The sequence below is a fragment of the Orcinus orca genome, chromosome 3, assembly GCF_937001465.1.
Source record: "Orcinus orca chromosome 3, mOrcOrc1.1, whole genome shotgun sequence".
In the NCBI taxonomy this organism is placed as follows: Eukaryota; Metazoa; Chordata; class Mammalia; order Artiodactyla; family Delphinidae; genus Orcinus; species Orcinus orca.
This window is the reverse complement of record NC_064561.1, coordinates 94,664,710-94,684,603: the sequence shown is the minus strand read 5'-3', so window position 1 is coordinate 94,684,603 and position 19,894 is coordinate 94,664,710. Positions and strand designations below refer to the sequence as shown.

The 19,894-nt window shown below is 36.7% G+C and overlaps 1 protein-coding gene across 2 annotated transcripts in view; it reads left to right on the top strand.

Moving 5' to 3' along the window:
* Positions 1-6,224: 6,224 nt before the first annotated feature.
* WDR36 (WD repeat domain 36) overlaps positions 6,225-19,894 on the top strand; it is a 38,025-nt gene continuing 24,355 nt past the window's right edge. The window contains exons 1-11 of one of the 2 annotated variants that reach the window (XM_004267443.3): positions 6,225-6,608; positions 7,869-7,896; positions 9,527-9,627; positions 11,070-11,187; positions 12,997-13,129; positions 14,610-14,664; positions 15,940-16,072; positions 16,624-16,799; positions 17,118-17,238; positions 17,744-17,809; positions 18,780-18,866. In XM_004267443.3, coding sequence (XP_004267491.1) covers positions 6,447-6,608; positions 7,869-7,896; positions 9,527-9,627; positions 11,070-11,187; positions 12,997-13,129; positions 14,610-14,664; positions 15,940-16,072; positions 16,624-16,799; positions 17,118-17,238; positions 17,744-17,809; positions 18,780-18,866 — 1,180 coding nt within the window. In that variant the 5' untranslated portion in view covers positions 6,225-6,446. The remainder of the gene's footprint in view (positions 6,609-7,868; positions 7,897-9,526; positions 9,628-11,069; positions 11,188-12,996; positions 13,130-14,609; positions 14,665-15,939; positions 16,073-16,623; positions 16,800-17,117; positions 17,239-17,743; positions 17,810-18,779; positions 18,867-19,894) is intronic. The other variant, XM_033423758.2, reaches the window with a different exon arrangement.

Below are 19,894 nucleotides of genomic sequence, written 5' to 3'. Positions count from 1 at the left end.
GTAGACTCAAGATGGCAGGGGCAAGGATAGCAAAAATAAAGAAAGAAAGAAAAATTTAAAAATAAAAAATAGGAACTGTTCTGGCTGCTGTCCTTTTTGAAGCATGATTCTCTAACTTTTCCTTTAGTTCTATACATAATCCCATATTGCCCCCATTCTTTTTCCCCCCATAGACTAGGCAGATCATTTTGTTTTCCAGTTTGCTTGTTTTGTTGTGTGTCCAACCCGATCATTTCCAACCAATACAGAAATAAAGGGTATGAGGGGAATGAAGGAGGATGGGTAGGGGCAAAACAAGAGTTTTCTTAGGAAAGTCAATTTCTTATTTTTGAAATATTTTGATAAAAGCTTTATGTTAAAAGATAACCTCTCCTATAGTGTTCTGATTTTTTACCTTAGCCTCTCCGTCCAAGCTTTTTGGAATAGAGCTGTCTTCTCTTGTTTTGCTTTGTTCCTTAAGGACTAGACATCGTGTGACATATTTGAGAATATAACCTGTTTTACTCATTTACTCATTCACACACTCATACATTTGTTCATTTATTGCTTTTTTTGCTAATTTCTTGATGTGTGGCGGGCAAGCATCTGATTCACAGGAAAATTGGAAAGTAATAGTTACCCAGAGAAACAGTAGCTTAACCAGAATTACAATCCAGGGATCCAATTTGTAATAGTAAAAAATTATAAATAGCTAAATGTTGTACAGTAAGACCTGATTAAATAAATTATGGTATATGAATAAATTAAAAAGCAAAAGAATGATTATCACAGAATTAGTAACGATTATTTATGATTAGGGAGAATTGGGTATGTAATGTTGAAAAGTTACTTGGGAAACTTCTAAGTTACTATCAATGTTTAATTACTTTATGTGAATGGTGATTACATGGACATTTGTTTTATTAACATTATTTGAAAATACATATGCTATGTAAGTATTAAATAATATTGTCAATATTTAGTTATATGAGTTTAATATATTTTTTGTATCCTACATACTCATAATGTATATAGGATACAAAAAATATATTTTATCCAATATATTGTTCAAACATTACCTTTTCTATGAGAATTTACCTGGCAAAGTCTTTAAAATTGTAACTCTGACACTATCTATCCCTCTCTATGCTTTTTTTCCCCCAGAACACTTATCAACATCCTTCAAAGTTATTATTTACTTCTTCTTTATTGTCTATCTCTCTTTCATAGAAGACAAACTTCATGAGGACAAGTTTTTGTATGTTTTGATTATGTGTATGTCTGAAACAAGTCTTGTATATCTGATTTGATTATGGTGATATCAGAAGCATCTAGAAGTGCCTGGCATTCATTAGATGTTGTATAAATACTTCCTGAATAAAATGTAGGTTATTTAGGTGACAGGCATTTTCAGCATGAGATCACCAAACGGAAGCATCTGTAGGTCTTTTCTTTGGAACTGTTCAGTTTTCCTGAGTTTTCCTGCAATCTTCTAGGTGTATACAGGCCTGAAGGTTGGCTTTCTGGGAGCATGGTGTGAAAGAAATTGGGAGACCCACTGGTCAGTGTGTGATGTTCACTTCATCTGCCAGTCTCAGCTGCAACGTCTTTCTGTGCCTGCTGTCCAAATCTGGATTACTTAGGGTTCACTTCTCTAGAAAATAAACTTTAGTCTCTAGAAGAGTAGAATAATAGTCTCATTATTCTTAAAGGGCTGCAAATAATTCTTAATGAGATTCAGTTATTCCTCTCCCTGGAACTTCCTTGAAGAATTCAGGGTGAATGTAATGAGATTCAGGACCATGTATGACTGAGGTTTTCCATCATGCAAGACCATGTAATTTCAGCAAAGCCCTTTCTCAACTGGTGCCAGAGAGTTTGAAGCCTTGATAACAAGTACTGGAAGCACACATTCTATGATCTCATGCATTGCCAGTATTCAACAGCATCACTGTTTTCTCACCAGCCATTTCCTCAACAGTCAGTAGGTTTCAAAGTGGCTTATGGACTACTGGTATCAGAATCACTTGGGAAGCTTGTTAAATGCAGATACCTATAGTCCACCCCTCTCCTTCTGAATCTGAATACTGGGTGGTAAGGCCTCGGTGATCCTTTCACATACTGACCACCACCAGTGACAATAATTTAGTCAGACATTCAGCCACGTATTCAGTTATTTAGAATTCTAAACTGATCCATGAATATAGTTTTATATGGCCTTTTGAGATTTATAGCAGGATAAATTTAAAAAGGTAAGAAAGAGAACCACAAGAATCTATTATTCCTTTCAAATTTCTAGTTTTGGAGAGGTCTTTGATTGGCAGGGTATTGCTTCTGGGGAGACCATTTTTGCACCGGTGGATGCTAATTCTGTACCAATAAGATAAGCATGGGGAATTATGCACTCACAATTCTTCTTACCAATTTTCCAGGTTGGTGGATACCTCTAATCATAATATCCTCATTTTGTGTTTATTATGTACCTAAAATCTGCTCAAATCATATTGACAACAAACCATGCTCACACTGCCCTCTAGATAATTATATCATGAAGATCCATTGCAAGTTAAGAACCTCTAACGGTAACTGCTGGTTAATTTCTTCCATTTGTTCTTTCCTTTTCTTTTTTTTTTTTTTCCAGTTCTCTTAGTCTCTTAGTGTCAGGAAGGTCTGATAATGAATGGAGAAGAAAAGTTTCTATTACTATCAATGTAGCATAGGATATTTTTTTTAATGAGGATAAAAGAAAGACAGTGACCTTACTGTCAGTGGGCCTACATGGGTCTAGTCTCATACCAGATATTCTATTCAGGGAAAAGACCTCATGGAATATTTAGGAAAAGCTGTTACATGAAAGGCAATGTCATTTGGGAAGGTAACATTTTACAAATCATCGTGGGGCCAGGATTTCTGGCACTTGGGTCAGAAAAGTCCTCAAGAGAACAGCAGAACATTGAAGGTTATTTCTACAATATTGTCATCTGATGCTGATAGCCCGTGTGTCCTCTAATCCTAGCTCATGGCTATGGAGAACTTCAGCTTTGAGTTCCCACTATGACTGAAAAAAGAAGTAAAAGGATATTTAAAATAAAGAGAACTGCTCCAGCCTGACTATGGAAGAGGATAATGTTATGTGGATGCTTATACTGATGGCAAATCCTAAGCATACTGTTTCCAGAGAATTGACTCTTCTTTCAGGCTAAGTGCTACCATAGGCACTATCAAAGAACTGATTCAGGGCTTCCCTGGTGGCGCAGTGGTTGAGAGTCCGCCTGCCGAGGCAGGGGACATGGGTTCGTGCCCCGGTCCGGAAAGATCCCACATGCCACGGAGTGGCTGGGCCCGCGAGCCATGGCTGCTGAGCCTGCGCGTCCGGAGCCTGTGCTTCACAACGGGAGAGGCCACAACAGTGAGAGGCCTGCGTACCGCAAAAAAAAAAAAAAAAAAAAAAAAAAAGGATTTACATGAAAAGAGTTGAAAAGAAATGGTTTGTTGCTAAAGAGGTTTCTCTATGCTGCCACATGTAAGTGACATTTCTCAAGGAAGCTAACTAAAACAAACATTTCCTATAGTCTCCAAACTCTAGATCAGAATTGCCATTACAAGATTTTAGTGAATTGTACATGCTTACCTGTAGAACAAATAGATCTGACATATTCAGCAAATCTCTTATTTCTACCCTGGTTAACAATATCTCAGAGCAACGTGTATTTTAGTGGTTCTGCTCAACCAGCAACAGACATGTTTGTGTACATTTTCCACCAGCGGAGGAAAAATTGGGGCAGCCAGAATGAACAACTCCCCAAGGTAGAAAGTCTTAGATTGAGAATAAGGAGTACTGATATATGGTGCCTGCTCTTTTATCACCTAACTTCACAGTTGTAGTCCTTAGTAGTTCACTCATCTGTGAAATAAGGGGGCGGACAAGCAATATCTTGAAACCTCCTTGGGTTTCTGACATGCTTCTGCCAATACGATGAAATGAACTATATGCATTTCTAAATTTGATTAGCAAGGTAAGTATAAATATACTGGTTATATATTAATGTGTAAAAAATTACCCCCAAATTTAGTGGCCTAAAACAGCAATTAACATTTATTATGTTAAACAGTTGAGACTCAGGAATTCAGGAGTGGCTTAAGAGAGTGATTCTGGCTTAGAGTCTTTCATCAAGTTGTAGTCAAGATGTCTGCATGGCTGCAGTCATCTGAAGGCTTTCCTGGGGCTGGAGAAGTGCTTTACTCACATGTCTAACAAGGTAGTGCTGGTGGCTGGCAGGAGGCCTTCAGTTCCTTGTCATGTGAAACACTCCATAGGACTGCTTGAGTATCTTCCCAATATGGCTGTTGAGTTTCTGCAGAGCAAATGACCGAAGAAGGAGCAAGTCAAAAGCTTCAATGTTTTTTATGACCTAGCCCTGTTACAGGTCAACCCTATTCAGTGTGAGAGGGGACTACACAAGGGCGTGAATACCAGGAGGTAAGAGTCATTGAGGGCATCTTGGAGGCTGGTAATCACAATACCAGTAACAAAAAAGAAATGGTCTTTATTATATAAACTAATCAGAAAAGTCATATTTAACCCTTTTTTACAAGTTAGATATGACAACAGGACATAGCTATACTTTTAATTTACCTGAATATTCTGAAGTCCCAATGCATTGAATCAAATTGAAAATGATCATTTGTCAATGATCGACTACATGCACCACGTGGCTTGCAGGATCTTAGTTCCCCTACCAGGTATCGAACTCGGGCCCCCTGCAGTGGAAGCCTGGAGTCCTAACCACTGGACTGCCAGGGAATTCTCTACCTTTTCTTTTATTCTAACTTGGGACTACCATCCTTAGGGGCATCTCTAAGTAAAAAGAGCAGTAGCTAGGTCCTTCTCTCCCACTACACATTCAAACACTTTGCTGGCAGCTAAATAGCAAGAAACTCAGGGAGGCAACTGATGGGGAGAAATGTACTCTGACCAACTGCTAAAACTGGAAAACTCACAATCAGCCCATAACATGGTCCCTTTAAAAGATCACAGCAAAATAGCTAACATGCACGTCTACTGCTACCATATGACTAGATTTTCCATGACAGTTCTAATTTTTAAACTTTTGTCTTATTGTCCAGATGTAGGTCAAAGAACATAAATCTAATTGTCAGATAGGCCTACATTCACATTGCTACACTACCATTAATTAAGTGACCCTGGACAAGTCAGGTAATCTCTGGGAACCTCAGGTTTCTTATCTAATGTGAACACACACCCATCATGTGGCCCATCGTGTGATCTTGAAAATCAGATTGCTGAATGATTTCTCCCACCCTCCAGCTGCCCCTCAGTGATCTCTACTTGTCCTTTTCTAAACCTTGTGCTAGTCTGGATTTTGGCACTAAATAATCTTGGAACTGAACAAATCATTTAATCCCAATGAATCAATTTCCTCATTTGTAAAACAACAATATAATTTTTGCCCTAAACACCTCACAGTCTTAATTTGAGGATTATATTAAGATAATGGGTGTTATCAAAGGCTTTGTGAACTGTAAAGTCCTGAACAGGAAACTTTTTCAATTTTCTCCCCAAACTGTCAATATAGACAGAAGTCTTTGTGATTATAAAAATAATATGTGCATTATACAAAATTTAGAGAACTCTTAATGTTTATCTAGTAATTAAAAACATTTGTACATATTTCCATGACTCACAGGTAAAAATTAATAATCCATTAATATTCCAATTTATATTTTACTTTAAACAAACTCAGTAAAAAACAAAAATATTTTTATTATGGGAAATTTTGATTTTAAAAGGAAGCAGAAGGACAGTATTATGAACTCTCACATACTCATTCCCCAGATTAATAATTACCAATCTTATGTCATCTAAACCATGCACCTCATTCCCAATTATTTTGAAAACAAATCTCCAGATACATAATTTCATCCATAAATACATATCTCCAAAAGATAAGGACCTTTAAAAACATAATCACAATACTACTATCACATATTTAAACAATAATGTCTTAATATCATCAAATATCCACTCAGTGTTCAAATTTTCTTGGCAGTTTCATCGTTTCACACGTTTAACCTGACTCCATCTGAGTTAAGACTTCGGTTTCCCCTTCACCCTCCCGGCCCTTGTGCTTGCTTCCCCAGTATTTCCCCTCCCCTAAGGTCCCGCTGAAAAGTGACTCGAGTGTCTTCCAGGCCCGGGAGAGCTGGGAGCACCGTTAAACTGCTGCAGACTGTGGACGGCGGAACTGAAGTCGCGCCTCCCCTTCGAGCTCCGCAGGGAGCTCTTTTTCAAATGCACTGAGGACAGTCTCCGCTCACGCGATTGGCAGCGGGGACCGGAAGCGCTTGGGAACCCGGCAAAGGATTGTGCCACGAGACGCGCAGAGAGCCTGGGTGCGCGGTTTCCACTGGGACTGGAGCCCAGAGGAAACCCCACCGCGGAAGCAATGGAGCGGAGCGCAGGAGACCGCACTGCTAGCGCCCTTTTCGCGGGGTTCCGGGCTTTGGGGCTTTTCAGCAACGACATTCCACACGTGGTGCGGTTCAGTGCGCTGAAGCGCCGATTCTATGTGACGACGTGCGTGGGCAAAAGCTTCCACACCTATGACGTGAGTGATTTCTTTCGCCCGCTTCACGGGAATCACCCTCCCCGGCCCTCAACTCTGTCTCTGGCAATCCCGCTCTCCTCCGTCACCTACCAAGGGCTTTCGCCACCGCATTACATCCACGTGTTGATTTAGCCCTTGAAGTCAGCTTGGGAAGAGTTTCGGAGGCAGTCTGTCTAGGGGGAGGTACTAGAGAACATTTCAGTTGAATAGCAATGTATTTGCTCTAAATAATATTTGTTGAAGTTCTCTTGAAGATGTAAATGTGATTTTAAAAACTCCCTGGCGCCACCACCTTCTTCATCAGAAAGACTTGCAAGCAATTTTGTGCAATTCGCGACAAGAGCTGGGTTAGAAATACAGGCTAAAAAACATTGGGATACTGGAGGGGGTGCGATTAATTATGTTGTAGGGGACAGTCCGCATTTGATAGCAAGCTAATTTCCCTAAACTTCCCCTGAGTAACTTTCTTAAAGTCACATAGCTGGATCAGTAACCATAAATTGGGGTCCACAGACTGCAGCCTGCAAGCCAGTTCTGCCAGCAGTTTTTGTATGACCCATGACGTTTTTATTTATTTATTTTTCTGTGTATGTTTGTGTTTATTCTAATATAGCATAATCTCCAAGTAAAATTTGCATAGTAGTAGGATGCAGTATAATCAAATTCTGACGTGGGATGGAGACATCCATATACTCTTGATTAAGAAACAGATTATTTAATTCATCTTCAAGGGCTTTTTCAGTCTTACACATCTCTAGGGTATGAATTTCTCCTTATACCCCTCTGAGCTCTATGCTTCTGAGATGAATGGTTTTGACGTTTTTAAATGATTGGGAAATAATCCAAAGAAGAATAATATTTCATGGCATATGAAAATTTTGAAAATTACAGTCTATATCCATAAGTCAAATGTATTGGAATACAGCCATGCACGTTTGTTTTTGTGTCGTATATGGCTGCTTTCGTGGTACATTATCAGTTGAGTAATTGCAACAAAAACCACACAGCATACAAAGCGTTAAAATATTTACTACATGACCCATATAGAAAACTATGTGTGACACCTACCCTTCCATCTGATGAAATAGTAGAAAATATAAGCTTTCCTAATAATGAAAATTAGGGTCAGTTAAGTATCTCTTTAAGGAAGGACAGAATAGCAAATTTATGTATGAGGTTAGATCTTAATCTTCAAATGTTAGATTATTATAGTTGTTTTTGTTAGTAAAAATTTAATCATTTCTCTTTTCTTTAAGACAGGTTCAGAAACTTAGTCTGGTTGCAGTAAGTAAGTATAGACTTTATCCTGAATTTGTGCATGTTTAGTATCTTAAAAGTTTTTATAATTTTGACATAATTTAAGACTTGCAGAACAAGGACTCCAGCGTGTATTTATAGTAAACTTACATAGCAACAACAACAAAAAGTCCAAGACAGGATCGTGTGTTGCCTTCAGTTGTCATGTCTCTTTGGTCTTCTTTAATCTAGACTAATTCATCAGACTTTCTTTGTGTTTTACAACATTTATTTTTTGAAGAGTATAGGCTAGTTCTTTTTTAGAATATTCTTCAATTTGACTTTTTCTAATGCTTCCTGATGATTAGATTCAGGTTATGCAGTATGGCAATAGTAACAGAAATGATGCTGAATTCTCAATGAACCATATCAGGAGGCACATGCTATTGGTTAGTCTTATTCCTGGCAGTGAAAACTTTGATCATTTGGTTAGGGTGACATTTATCAGGCAGCTCCATTTTAAAGTTTTACCCTTTGTAACTAATAAATGTAATAAGTGGTAAGATACATTGAGACCATGTAAGTGTCCTTTTACTCTACAAAGTTTCAACTACTGCTAGGTTTATCATTTGGTGATGATTCTTGCCTGAATCAATTATTAGTAGGATGATTATCAGTGATTTTCTGATTCTATCATTCTATTGTAAGAAAGAGTTTTCCCTTTTTCCGCATTTTGACATTTTTTTTTCCAATGGAAGGAATTTTTCTTTTTTGAAAACTCTTTAATAGAATAAAGAGCTTGCCAGGGCTGAGAGATTCTAGTTTCACCATCAAATATGATCTTTGTAAGAGAAACAGAGCTATAAAGAATCCAGTGTACATGTCTGATAAACTTACATTTTTAAAATTATAGAAGGCAGTAGAAGGGCACTAAAACCTAAGTCAAATACTAAAGCGAAGGGTAAACCAATAAAAATAGTATTTTGGAAATGCAATCCCAAAGCAGAAAGATCAGCATGAAAGATAGTTAAAGCGATTCTCTATATTTTAAGCCTCCCGCCCCCAAAATAGGAAATAAAAAGAAAAGGCCAGTGTGACCATGGTAGTGAGAGAGGAGTCAAGAAATCCTATCATAAGAAATGGCTAGAGGTGATAGGCATATTTATCTTGGAGAAGACTGAGTGGAAACCATATTATTCACTTGAAAGGTCAGCATGTAGAATATCATATGGAGGTTTTTTTAGGTTACTCTAAAGGGTAGAGTTAGAGTTCTAGGTTTTGATTTACTTTTAAAATTTTCCTGCAGTTATTAGGAACTTGATGTTCCTGAAGGCATTCACATGAAGGCTAGGTGACCATCTGCCAGAGTTTTGTGTATTTAGTGAGGATTTTTTTTTTCCAAATAACCTCAAAAGCTTCTTCTCATTTCTTTAGGATTACATTTTTATGTCTGCAAATACCAGACATTAATTCTCTAGGGAAGGTCAAGGTGATGTCATATTTTTAGTGTGATAGTTACTGTTAAATGTCTAAAATAACATTGAAATCTAAATTTTATACTCTGATTCTCATACATACATATTTTTAAATTATAGTCAGGAAAAATGTTATACATATACTTGAGGTTTCTATTTTTTCCAAGATCTTAAAAATCCTTACTTCTTATATTTCCTTTTTCCTAGGTAACTCCCTTCCACAGGATATCTGTTGTATGGCAGCTGATGGGAGGCTAGTCTTTGCTGCTTATGGGAATGTTTTCTCTGCCTTTGCCCGTAATAAAGAGGTTTGTATCACTGAACTATTTTAATTTGTTTGTCTTTTGCAGTCAGTAGTTGATTGTCATGGTAGTTGAGGGAACTTTAATGTTGTTATTCTTCATCTGGGACACTCTGGACATTTTTTTTTTTTTAATGTATATTCACTTTTCTGGAGGAAAAGAAAGTTGATTTCATCAAATTCTCAAAATTAGTTAAAACTGGTGCTTTAGTTCAGTTTTCTTTGCCAAGGATCAATGTAAGAATTATTTGCACAGCTCGTAAAACATTTTTGTGACCAGCCACGTCCTGTCTCTGGAGTTTTCTACTTTGTTTATTTGGTTGGGGTAGGATTTAGTTAAGAGTAGTTTGAAAATGTTTTCCTAAGAGATTCCTATTTGCACTACTGGTTTATGTGGATTGACTTTTTCATTATGAACAACACAGCCCATGACTCATTTTCTAAGAACCAAGTGCTTGTTTCCTTTAAAGAGAAAGCTAGATTCTCTGTTTTCTCTACTAAGGAAGGATCTTTTCTTGTTAATTTACTCATTCATTTCTAAGTTTGTCCTGGAACAACTGACTTGAGAGGCGACCTGGCTCTAGTTGGTCCAGAATGAAAAGGGAAAGTGGCCATGGGGATGTCTAGATAGCCAAGTGATAGAATCACTGTGCTTTTCAAAGTTTAACTTGGACTGATGATGTTTGTTCCCAACATTTTCCATCATCACTACCTACGGCAGAGGAAGGCAACTTACCTGTACAGTTCTTTAATGGGAGTTGTTTTGACTTTTAGAGAGTCAGGAAAAGTGTCTTTTTTTTTTTGCAAAATATTGCAATTTGTAGTTTTCCCTGGGAGATAAACATAGAAAGTAGGGGTAGAAAGGTATCAGAGACTATCAACTGTAGGAAGCGGTTACCATCCCTAGGGCCAAAGGGACAAGGAGAAGAAATAGTGTTTCTGGAGCCTGGTGGGAACTGAAACCGTGGGGGAGGGGACTGTAGTTATTGAGGATGCAGCTGCTGCTGTAAGGGTAAGGGTGTCTGTGTCAAGACAGAAAGCTATATGGAAGGAGTATCCTATATCTCTCTCCCTTGTCTCATGTGGAAGCCAGCTGGTGATGGCTGTAGAGGTCAGCCTTCTAGAACATACCATCAGCATGGAATTGCACTGATTGGATGGAGTGAGGGACCCAGCTGTGTGCATGCTTCCTAAGCTCGGTTGAGAAGCTGAGCCTCAGAGATCTCATTTCTGTGTTCCTAGTTCATGTCTCCTTATTGGACTGGCTGGGGGAGCAGGTAAAAATGCCTGATTCCTTGCTATTTGTTAATCTAACCTTGGGTAATCAAAAGTTGGACCACATTTCTTAACATGAGCATCTTCAGGATTAGCCTGTTTTTTGATAATATGAGTAATAATACATGATGAATGAATAATAATATGAAATTCCTTTGAACTTTGACATTGTAGGTAGTACATACCTTTAAGGGTCATAAGGCAGAAATCCATCTTTTGCAACCCTTTGGGGATCACGTTATTTCTGTTGATACTGACGGTATTCTTATTATTTGGCACATATATTCAGAAGGTAAGAACCAATTTATTGCTTTGTCTTGGGGTAGTATGTGTGTAGCTAAAATTAAGTATCTAGGCAAGCATAACTTCTATATCAGAGGAGTAAAGCAGTAAAAAAAATTTTAAGAATCTTTAACACGTGTAAGGAAAAAGGTTCTAAGTAAAAAATGGGTAAGTATCAATAATTTTAGTCAGCTAGTTGAGCTAACTGTTTATAACCTGCTTAATGTGTTTTTCTGAACTAAGACTAGTTCAGTATTAGTATAGCAGTTTTCCAAGTTTAATGACATGTTATATTATTTTCTCTGTGGGGTGAATTTTGGTGTATGTTCACAACTGAGTAATACTTGGTTTGTATTTTCAACTTTCAGTAAGTGAAATTATAATAGTAAACTTGAAGATCCAGTAATCTGAAGGAAAATATACATCCTTTTTCTAAGAATATGAGTCAGTGTCCTTTAACTGTGATATTCTTAAACAGTGTCACTGAGCTATGTTTATAGGACCATGTTATCTTCAAAGGTTAGGAACTTATCACCGGAATATCCCCAGCTTTCTTCATGTAAAAGACTGTGGGGTCTCTCATGAATTAAAGCTTTTAAGTTTTTTAATCTGTTACATTTTTAGCTTTTGTTATCTCTTGATTAACTCATTTTTTGATGTAATGTGTTTATTTTTAGTAAAAATCCTAGAAAGATTGCCCTCCTGGGAGTCATTCCATGTTCTTGTTCAGATTAGTCACTGTTTGTTTTGTCTTTGCTCAGATGGAGGGAACAGAATTCCAAAAGTAGTACCTGTGCAGATGGATGTTAAAAGGCCTTTTATAAAATTAGAGAACCTGATTCTTAGAGTTCAGTAGGCTTTCTGTTGATCCTTATGTCCAGCTTTTTGTTGCTGTTGCTGCAGCACAGTGTCTTCAGGGAGCTGTTTGTGGTGATCTTAAGTAAAACTGTTAGTTACGAACAGAGGCAAGAATCTTTTAAAATAGTATTTAAGTAAAATTTGTGTAATTCTCACCTGTTAATCTATTCTCCTTAAACTGGGGTACACATACCCCTGGGAGTGTGTAGCAACCAGATAGTATGTGAAACTAAAGATTAAAAGAAATGTACCTTCTCTGATATTCAAATTTATTAGGAAATTTAGTGAAAAATTGTTTTCATCGTGGATGAACTGTGAAGTAGAAAAGAAAATTCACACAGGAATTTTAAACATACGTGGCATTTCAAAAAATGTTTTGATCTTGCAGTGAGAGACAGCTGGCTGTGCCATTTTCTACTCCACGGGGCTATAAGGTCTTCTCCTCTGCTAGAGGTTCTCCTGTGAAAATGTGAGAAGCACTGCTCCTTTCACTGAAGTTTGCCTCTGACTTTTACATGTTTGAGGAGCCAGTCAAGCTCTCTAGATATTTGGTCCTTCACTCCCTAGAATAGCTCAGCTCAGTGCATGCGCTTCACTTGGAACATTTGCTGCCTCTTGATCAAATTATAAAAATACTAAGTCTGATCCCTAGCGTCATTTTTTTTTTTGAACCCTTGTTTTCATTCCTGTAAACCAATTTGTCAGTGAAATTTTAAACAGTATTGATATTAGAACTTTTAGAAAATTCTTGACAGTCAAAGTTAAATTTGCAAGTTGACCCTCATCACATTTGTTTAATTTCTCAGGGAATGTTTATAGGTTAGCATATGTCTTTGATTTATATTAGTACATAAATCTTTGATATGGTAGATTTTAAGTGCTAAATATATGGGTATATGAAAAATATTTTAAACTATTTTATTAAAAAGTTACATATTGTTTATAACTTTTACTTTCATAGAAGAATACCTGCAGTTGTCTTTTGATAAATCAGTATTTAAAATTTCTGCAATTTTGCATCCGAGTACCTACTTGAATAAAATACTTCTTGGCAGTGAACAAGGAAGCCTCCAGTTGTGGAATGTAAAATCCAAGTAAGCACAATATTTAGAACATAAGTGATTCTTACCTAATCCTCATCACTACTCCCTGATGCGTACTTAAGTCTCTCAATTCTCCTTGCCTTTATATGTTTATTTGGAGAGCTTTCAGTAAATATACCTGTTTTTGGAGTTATACTCACGGCATCACATATGTGAAAGCTCGGATATGGTCTTGGAACATGGTAGGCAGCTTCATAAATCCTCGTTGAAAAGTATATACTAACGGCCTTAGTCACTGTAAAGAATTCATAAAGCTGTAAAGAAGGCTCTAGTACACAGGATCAGAAGATAATTATGAGATTGTCACTGGGAAGCTTTTAGTTCTCAGTAAACTAAGAAAGGTAAGATGGCAAAGCAAATCAGTGTTAATTTAGTGCTAGCATTTAGGAATGGTTTTCAGGGTAAAAGTACATTGATCATCAACCACAGACATGACGGATATCTACTTAATATTATTGGTATAGCTTGGGGTCTAGATAAATGATTTTAGATACCTCTGCCTGTTACTTGAACGCTTATCCAGAGAAAAAAGTGGCAGCTCACTTTTCTTTGTATAGCATTAAAAGGGCAAACAAAAATATTTGACCATCCAAATTGTTCTTTCCAAAGCCCTTATAAATTCGAAAAGGGAAATAAGATTTTCAGAGGTTTAATGTTTATCCTAGTTCTAATTCAGTGTTTCTGTTCAATTTAATAAATATCATTGACTACCTACTCTGCCCTAGGCTGAGGGATAATGACTGAAATATTCTGTGCCCTAAGGTTATCTCTTTAGGTTCGTTATGTGATGTTTACACTCTTTATTGTACATGAAGTATCCCTTGGATAATCACTGAGTGATCTAATCTGTGCCCCTTAAAAAATTTAACATATGCTTAAGTACTTTGTCATTATAATAATTTCATATATCTCTGCTCTATGGATTCTTTATCATTTATGGCTTGATTCTGAAATTTAGAGCAGCGTCAGTATTGTCGTATAACAGTCATGTAACATACAAGGAGTATTGTAATTATAATATATTCCCTTTTGTGATATGTTTCTAGGAACACGTTGCAGTGAAAAATGAGATCTGCCAATATTCTAAGATTTTATTTTAAATTGTATCTGTCATATAACATGGTTACTCATGTATTTTTTTTTCTTTCTATTTAATTTCTTAAAGATGTTGCATAGTAGAGTAGTTCTTAGCAGCTTAGGATCTGGAGTTGGTCTCTCTGGGCTCTGTCAATTTTAGCCATGTGATCTTAGCTTGATTTTTTTCACATAATTAAGTTTCTTAGTTTCTTTATCTGGAAAATGGTGGTATCTACCTCATGGAATTGTTTTAATATATATACTTAGAATAGTGTGGGGCAGAGTAAGAACTTAATAAATATCACCTGTTATTATTTCATTTTTTAATATGTAGTTGATTTTGTTTTTCTCCCCCCCCCAAAAAAAAAGCTTTCAACTATTTTTCTTGTTGTAGTAAACTTCTGTATACATTTGCGGGATGGAAAATTGGAGTGACAGCGCTTCAGCAGGTTAGTATTTTTCTGTTATGTCAAAGAAGAAATGAAGCTCATAGTAGTAGCATCTTTCATTTTCAGGGGCCAACCATATTTTTGGACCTAAAGACAAAATAATATATAGACTAGTGTATCTTTACAAATAACACCATAAAAAATAGTGTTTTGGAAATGTAATTGAAAACAGCGCCTTTGTCTATAAACGTTGTGGAAACCTTTTTGCCTGGAATTAGGCTCTAAATCTGTGGTTGCTATGGAACCATGTTTACCACTCATTTTGTAAGCATGTAGTCCAGTGCCTTGTAAAGAGCGGAGATGAGTTTTTCAGTGAAGCAAGGGAGATTTTAGGTCATTCGGAGAAATTTGTCAGGATGTTGAGATTTGTAGCTTGAGATAATTGGGGCCCAAATCTTAATAATTCATTAAATGCTTGACTTTTCCAGAAATAACTGCTTTTTGTTTTTATGAGTCTATAGGACATGTATGAATGAATGACTGTATGTCTGCAGAGAATCTTGTATCTATTTTGGACACATATACAGCCATGTACCCTTGTCTTTCTAAATATCAGTTGCTTATACCTGCCCAGTTTATATACATTCCTTTATTCTCTCACACTACCGTCAGCCTTACTCTGCTTTTACCTACCCAGAAGACCCCAAAGGTATCAGATGACTAGGTCCTTTGAGGGCAAGACATCGTACTTGTTTTAGTATACCCAGCTTCTACACAGGGTCTCATGCGTTGTAGTTACTTGATGGCAAATTAATAACATGTTTAGCCTGATTCCATTTTGTAATGGTATTAGACATTGATCTTGTGTGCTAAAATAAAGAAATTTATGGAGTCTGTATGTAAGACCATTTATAAAATGAAGATTATAGGGCTCCCCTGGTGGCGCAGTGGTTGAGAGTCCGCCTGCTGATGCAGGGGACACGGGTTCGTGCCCCGGTCCGGGAAGATCCCACATGCCGCGGAGCAGCAAGGCCCGTGAGCCATGGCCGCTGAGCCTGTGTGTCCGGAGCCTGTGCTCCACAACGGGAGAGGCCACAACAATGAGAGGCCCACGTACCGCAAAAAAAAAAAAAAGAGAAGATTATAATCATAGACTATTAGATTAGATATTCCATTATTTCTTTTGATAACACATAAGTAATGATGTACTCATCAGTATTATTAAAGCTATTAATAATTTGATAACACATAAGCAATGATGTAATCATCAGTATTATTAAAGCTATTAATTTAATTTGATTAAGAAAATAAAAAGTTGAGTAATTTAATTTTCAGGCACCAGCTGTGGATGTTGTTGCTGTTGGTCTTATGTCGGGTCAGATTATCATTCACAACATTAAGTTTGATGAAACATTAATGAAGTTTCGTCAAGACTGGGGACCTATTACTTCGATTTCATTTCGCACAGGTAACTTAACTTTTTTTTTTTTTTAATTTATTTGTGGCTGCGGTGGGTCTTCGTTGCTGTGCAGGGGCTTTCTCTGGTTGCGGCGAATGGGGGCTACTCTTCGTGGAGGTGCGAGGGCTTCTCATTGCGGTGGCTTCTCTTATTGCAGAGCACGGGCTCAGTAGTTGTGGCGCACGGTCTTAGTTGCTCTGCGGCATGTGGGATCTTCCCGGACCAGGGCTTAAACCCGTGTCCCCTGCGTTGGCAGGTGGATTCTTAACCACTGTGCCACCAGGGAAGTCCTTAATTTATTGATTGATGAAAATTAAGAACACTTGAAATGCATTAGTTTGAAGCTCATAGAGATTTTCTTAATATTTTCTTATAATTTAATCTAATAGAAATGAATGAAATACTGGAATATAAAGAGCCAAAGGAATATTGATAGATTATTGGTGTATAGTCTTTTTTTAAACTTTATATTTATGGATTAAAAGGATGGAGAGAGAAATTCTTAAGTTTAATTGTTTTATGTTGCACGTTTTTCTTTATGTATTCTATTTTAACAACAGATGGTCATCCAGTAATGGCAGCTGGAAGCCCATGTGGCCATATTGGACTCTGGGATCTAGAAGACAAAAAGTTAATCAATCAAATGAGAAATGCACATTCTACAGCAATTGCCGGACTGACATTTCTCCATAGAGAACCACTTCTTGTCACAAATGGTGCTGACAATGCTCTCAGGGTACTATGATTCTTATCTTTCTTGGCTCATGTGTCCTACCCTTTGGTTATTATAAGCCTGCTGTACTGTATCAGCCTGGAACCTAGCAGAGGAAGGGAATATGGGATGAGATATTGATACAGATGAAATAGAACGCATAGCAGGTTACATGATTTTAGTAAAGTGAGAGAGTTACAGCTTAGCTTTTCCCCAGCCCCCACTCCAGGGTCAGTGGTCTGCACGCAATACCCAGTGCCACATTTGTATAGGAGATGATTTGACTGCTTGCAGACCACTTAAAACATTGTGGAAGAACCTTACTTTTTTATTTCTTGGCAGATATGGATATTTGATGGTCCCACAGGTGAAGGCCGGCTTTTGAGATTCAGAATGGGACATAGTGCTCCTCTTACCAAAATAAGATATTATGGACAAAACGGACAACAAATTCTTAGTGCAAGTGAGTTTCTGCTTTGTGCATTAATTTATTTCAGCAAGTAATGAGAACAGAGTGTTTAATATTTATTAGGTATTTAATATTTATTTGGTATTTACACAGTTTTAGATTCAAATGCCCCTTTGAGTGACTTGGAAATCTGGGTAAAATGAGGTGATTGTTTTTGAATACTTCAGGGAACACTGTAGCTGCTAATACTTTTATTTGGAGTGTCATTCTATTTACTAATCCTCAGAGACAGAAAGGGCAAATTCCAGAAATGTGGCCCTTGCCTATACAGATAATCTACTGGCAATTATTAGCACCTCAGTTTATCCTTTGTTCTTACTAAATGGCATTCTGTGTGCAGTTGAATATGATAAATTAGGTAGTTGCAATCAGCTCGCCTTTTAAAGTGCTGCAAACTAACTTCAAGCTTTTTGTAGAATCTAATATTATAAGAGCTGTGATTTAAATGGTCCATTGTTTCAATGAAGCTTGATTAGGCATTTTCTCTGTATATCAACAGGTCAGGATGGAACTCTTCAGTCATTTTCCACAATACATGAAAAATTTAACAAGAGCTTGGGACATGGTACGTCATTTGCAAGATGGAAAAAAAACTGTTGGTCACACACAAAAAATCATTTCAAGATTCTGTAAGATAATCAGAGGAGGTTTCATTGATAATTTCCTCTTTCTTCAGATGAAATAAAAATCCTTTGTATGAAAGAGTAGTAGTAAGATACTTAAGATCGATGTTGCTATAGAAGTGATTGAGGTGCTACTGTAAGGTTATTGAAGAGTTAGATATCTTAGGTGGTAAAAAACATCTTAAGTGGTAAAAACATACTGCTGCCACCGAAAAGACATTAATGATCTAACTTGAGCCATCTGCAGACTATAACATTTTAAAGATGGAACGAAGCTTAGAGAAAGCATCAAAGTAAGAAGCATCCCATCTTTTTGCAAAAAGGGCTCTTTTATTCTGTATCCCTTCCCATGGTTTCTGTTATTTGAAAGAGTTTGTTTATTAAACAAAAACGTTCAGTTTTATTTATAATTACTCTTCTTTGCAAGCCAATATCCTGGCTATTCATGCATGTATATACTTCCAGATGAATTTCAGGATCATTTTAAAACCAATATCCAAAATAATTCTTCTTAGAATCAAATTGGAGAGATTTGATATTTTTAAGAATCGTCACATCTAGGAATATGATATATCCTCATTCAAGTTGTCTTTAATGTTTCTCAGTGAAGTTTTTTTAGTTTTCCTCCTATTGGTCCTACATATTTAAGATTATTCAGTGGTATTTTATATATTTTAATATAATTTGCTAATATTTATTTTTTTGCTAATATTGTGACTGCAGTCTGTTCATTTATATTTCTGTCATTGTTAATACTACTGATAATAGTGGTAATATCATCTTTATTTTGCACCTGACTTAAATGGGAATATCTTGAAGTTTATAGTTATATGACAATGAATAGCTTTTTTTATATATACATTTTTCATTAAGAAGGATTCATAGCCCTATTCCCTTCTCCCCTAACCACAGGATTAATAAATAAAAAGAGAGTCAAACGTAAAGGACTTCAGAATACCATGTCAGTGAGACTTCCACCCATCACAAAGTTTGCAGCTGGTAAGAAACTTCATACTGTGTTTCGAGTTCTTCTCTGTCATTTATTTCCTCCTATGTATTTCTTTATTTCCTCCATTTTAATAAATGTTTTTACAAATATTAATAAGCATCCGGAGGGTAACTCAAAATATATTTCTTTATTTCTCCCATTTTAATAAATGTTTCAGCAAATATTAATAAGAATCCAGGATGCATCCCAAGTGCATGCTAGTCTTGTGTGAAGACTGAAAATGAGTTATCTATAATTTGAACTTGTTATCTAATAATTTAGGCTTTGTTCTCTGTAAGCTATTAATAAACAATATTTGCTATTTCATTTTGTAGCTCTTCTATTTATTCTATTATATGCCTGGTATAAGAAAGTCACTAATGTAAAAAGGTGAGAACTGAGAACATAGAGCTCTGGCTAATTTAATAAACATCTGAACATACTGAGGTCTTAGTATACTGTGTCATTTGAGCAGTGCATCATTCGAAGAAGTGATTTTAAGAAAAATGTAGATAGGTGATAAGATTGTTGAGCGAAAACTATCATAGAAATAATTGTATAGGCACCATTTCCATTTCAAGGTTATTTATAACAACCTGATGACTGGTCATTTTTTTTTTTAACTTTAACCCCCCCTCCTGTTTATTTTCTATCTTAGAACCTGAGTGGTCTTTCTAAAAGATCTGAATCATGTCATTTATATGCTTAAAAATCTTTCATGGCTCCTTATCACCTTTTGGGTGCAACCTCCTCTCCTTCACATGGCTTTCAAGACCCTTGGTAATGTGACCTAGTGGCCTTGTCCTCCTGCCACCCCTCTCAAGACACTTACTTGCTGTGCTTAATTTTGTACAAGTTACTCTTGGGCCTGTGTGTATGTCTCAACCTCTCTCTGCTCTAGCAACCCCCCCCCCGATTAATTTCTGCTTGTTTTACTTCTTTCAGGGACCATTTATTACTCTCCCCAGTTCTCTTAGTAAACTCTTCCTGAGTGCTCTTACAAGACACCATCTTACTTTATTGTAATTTCTTCTAATCA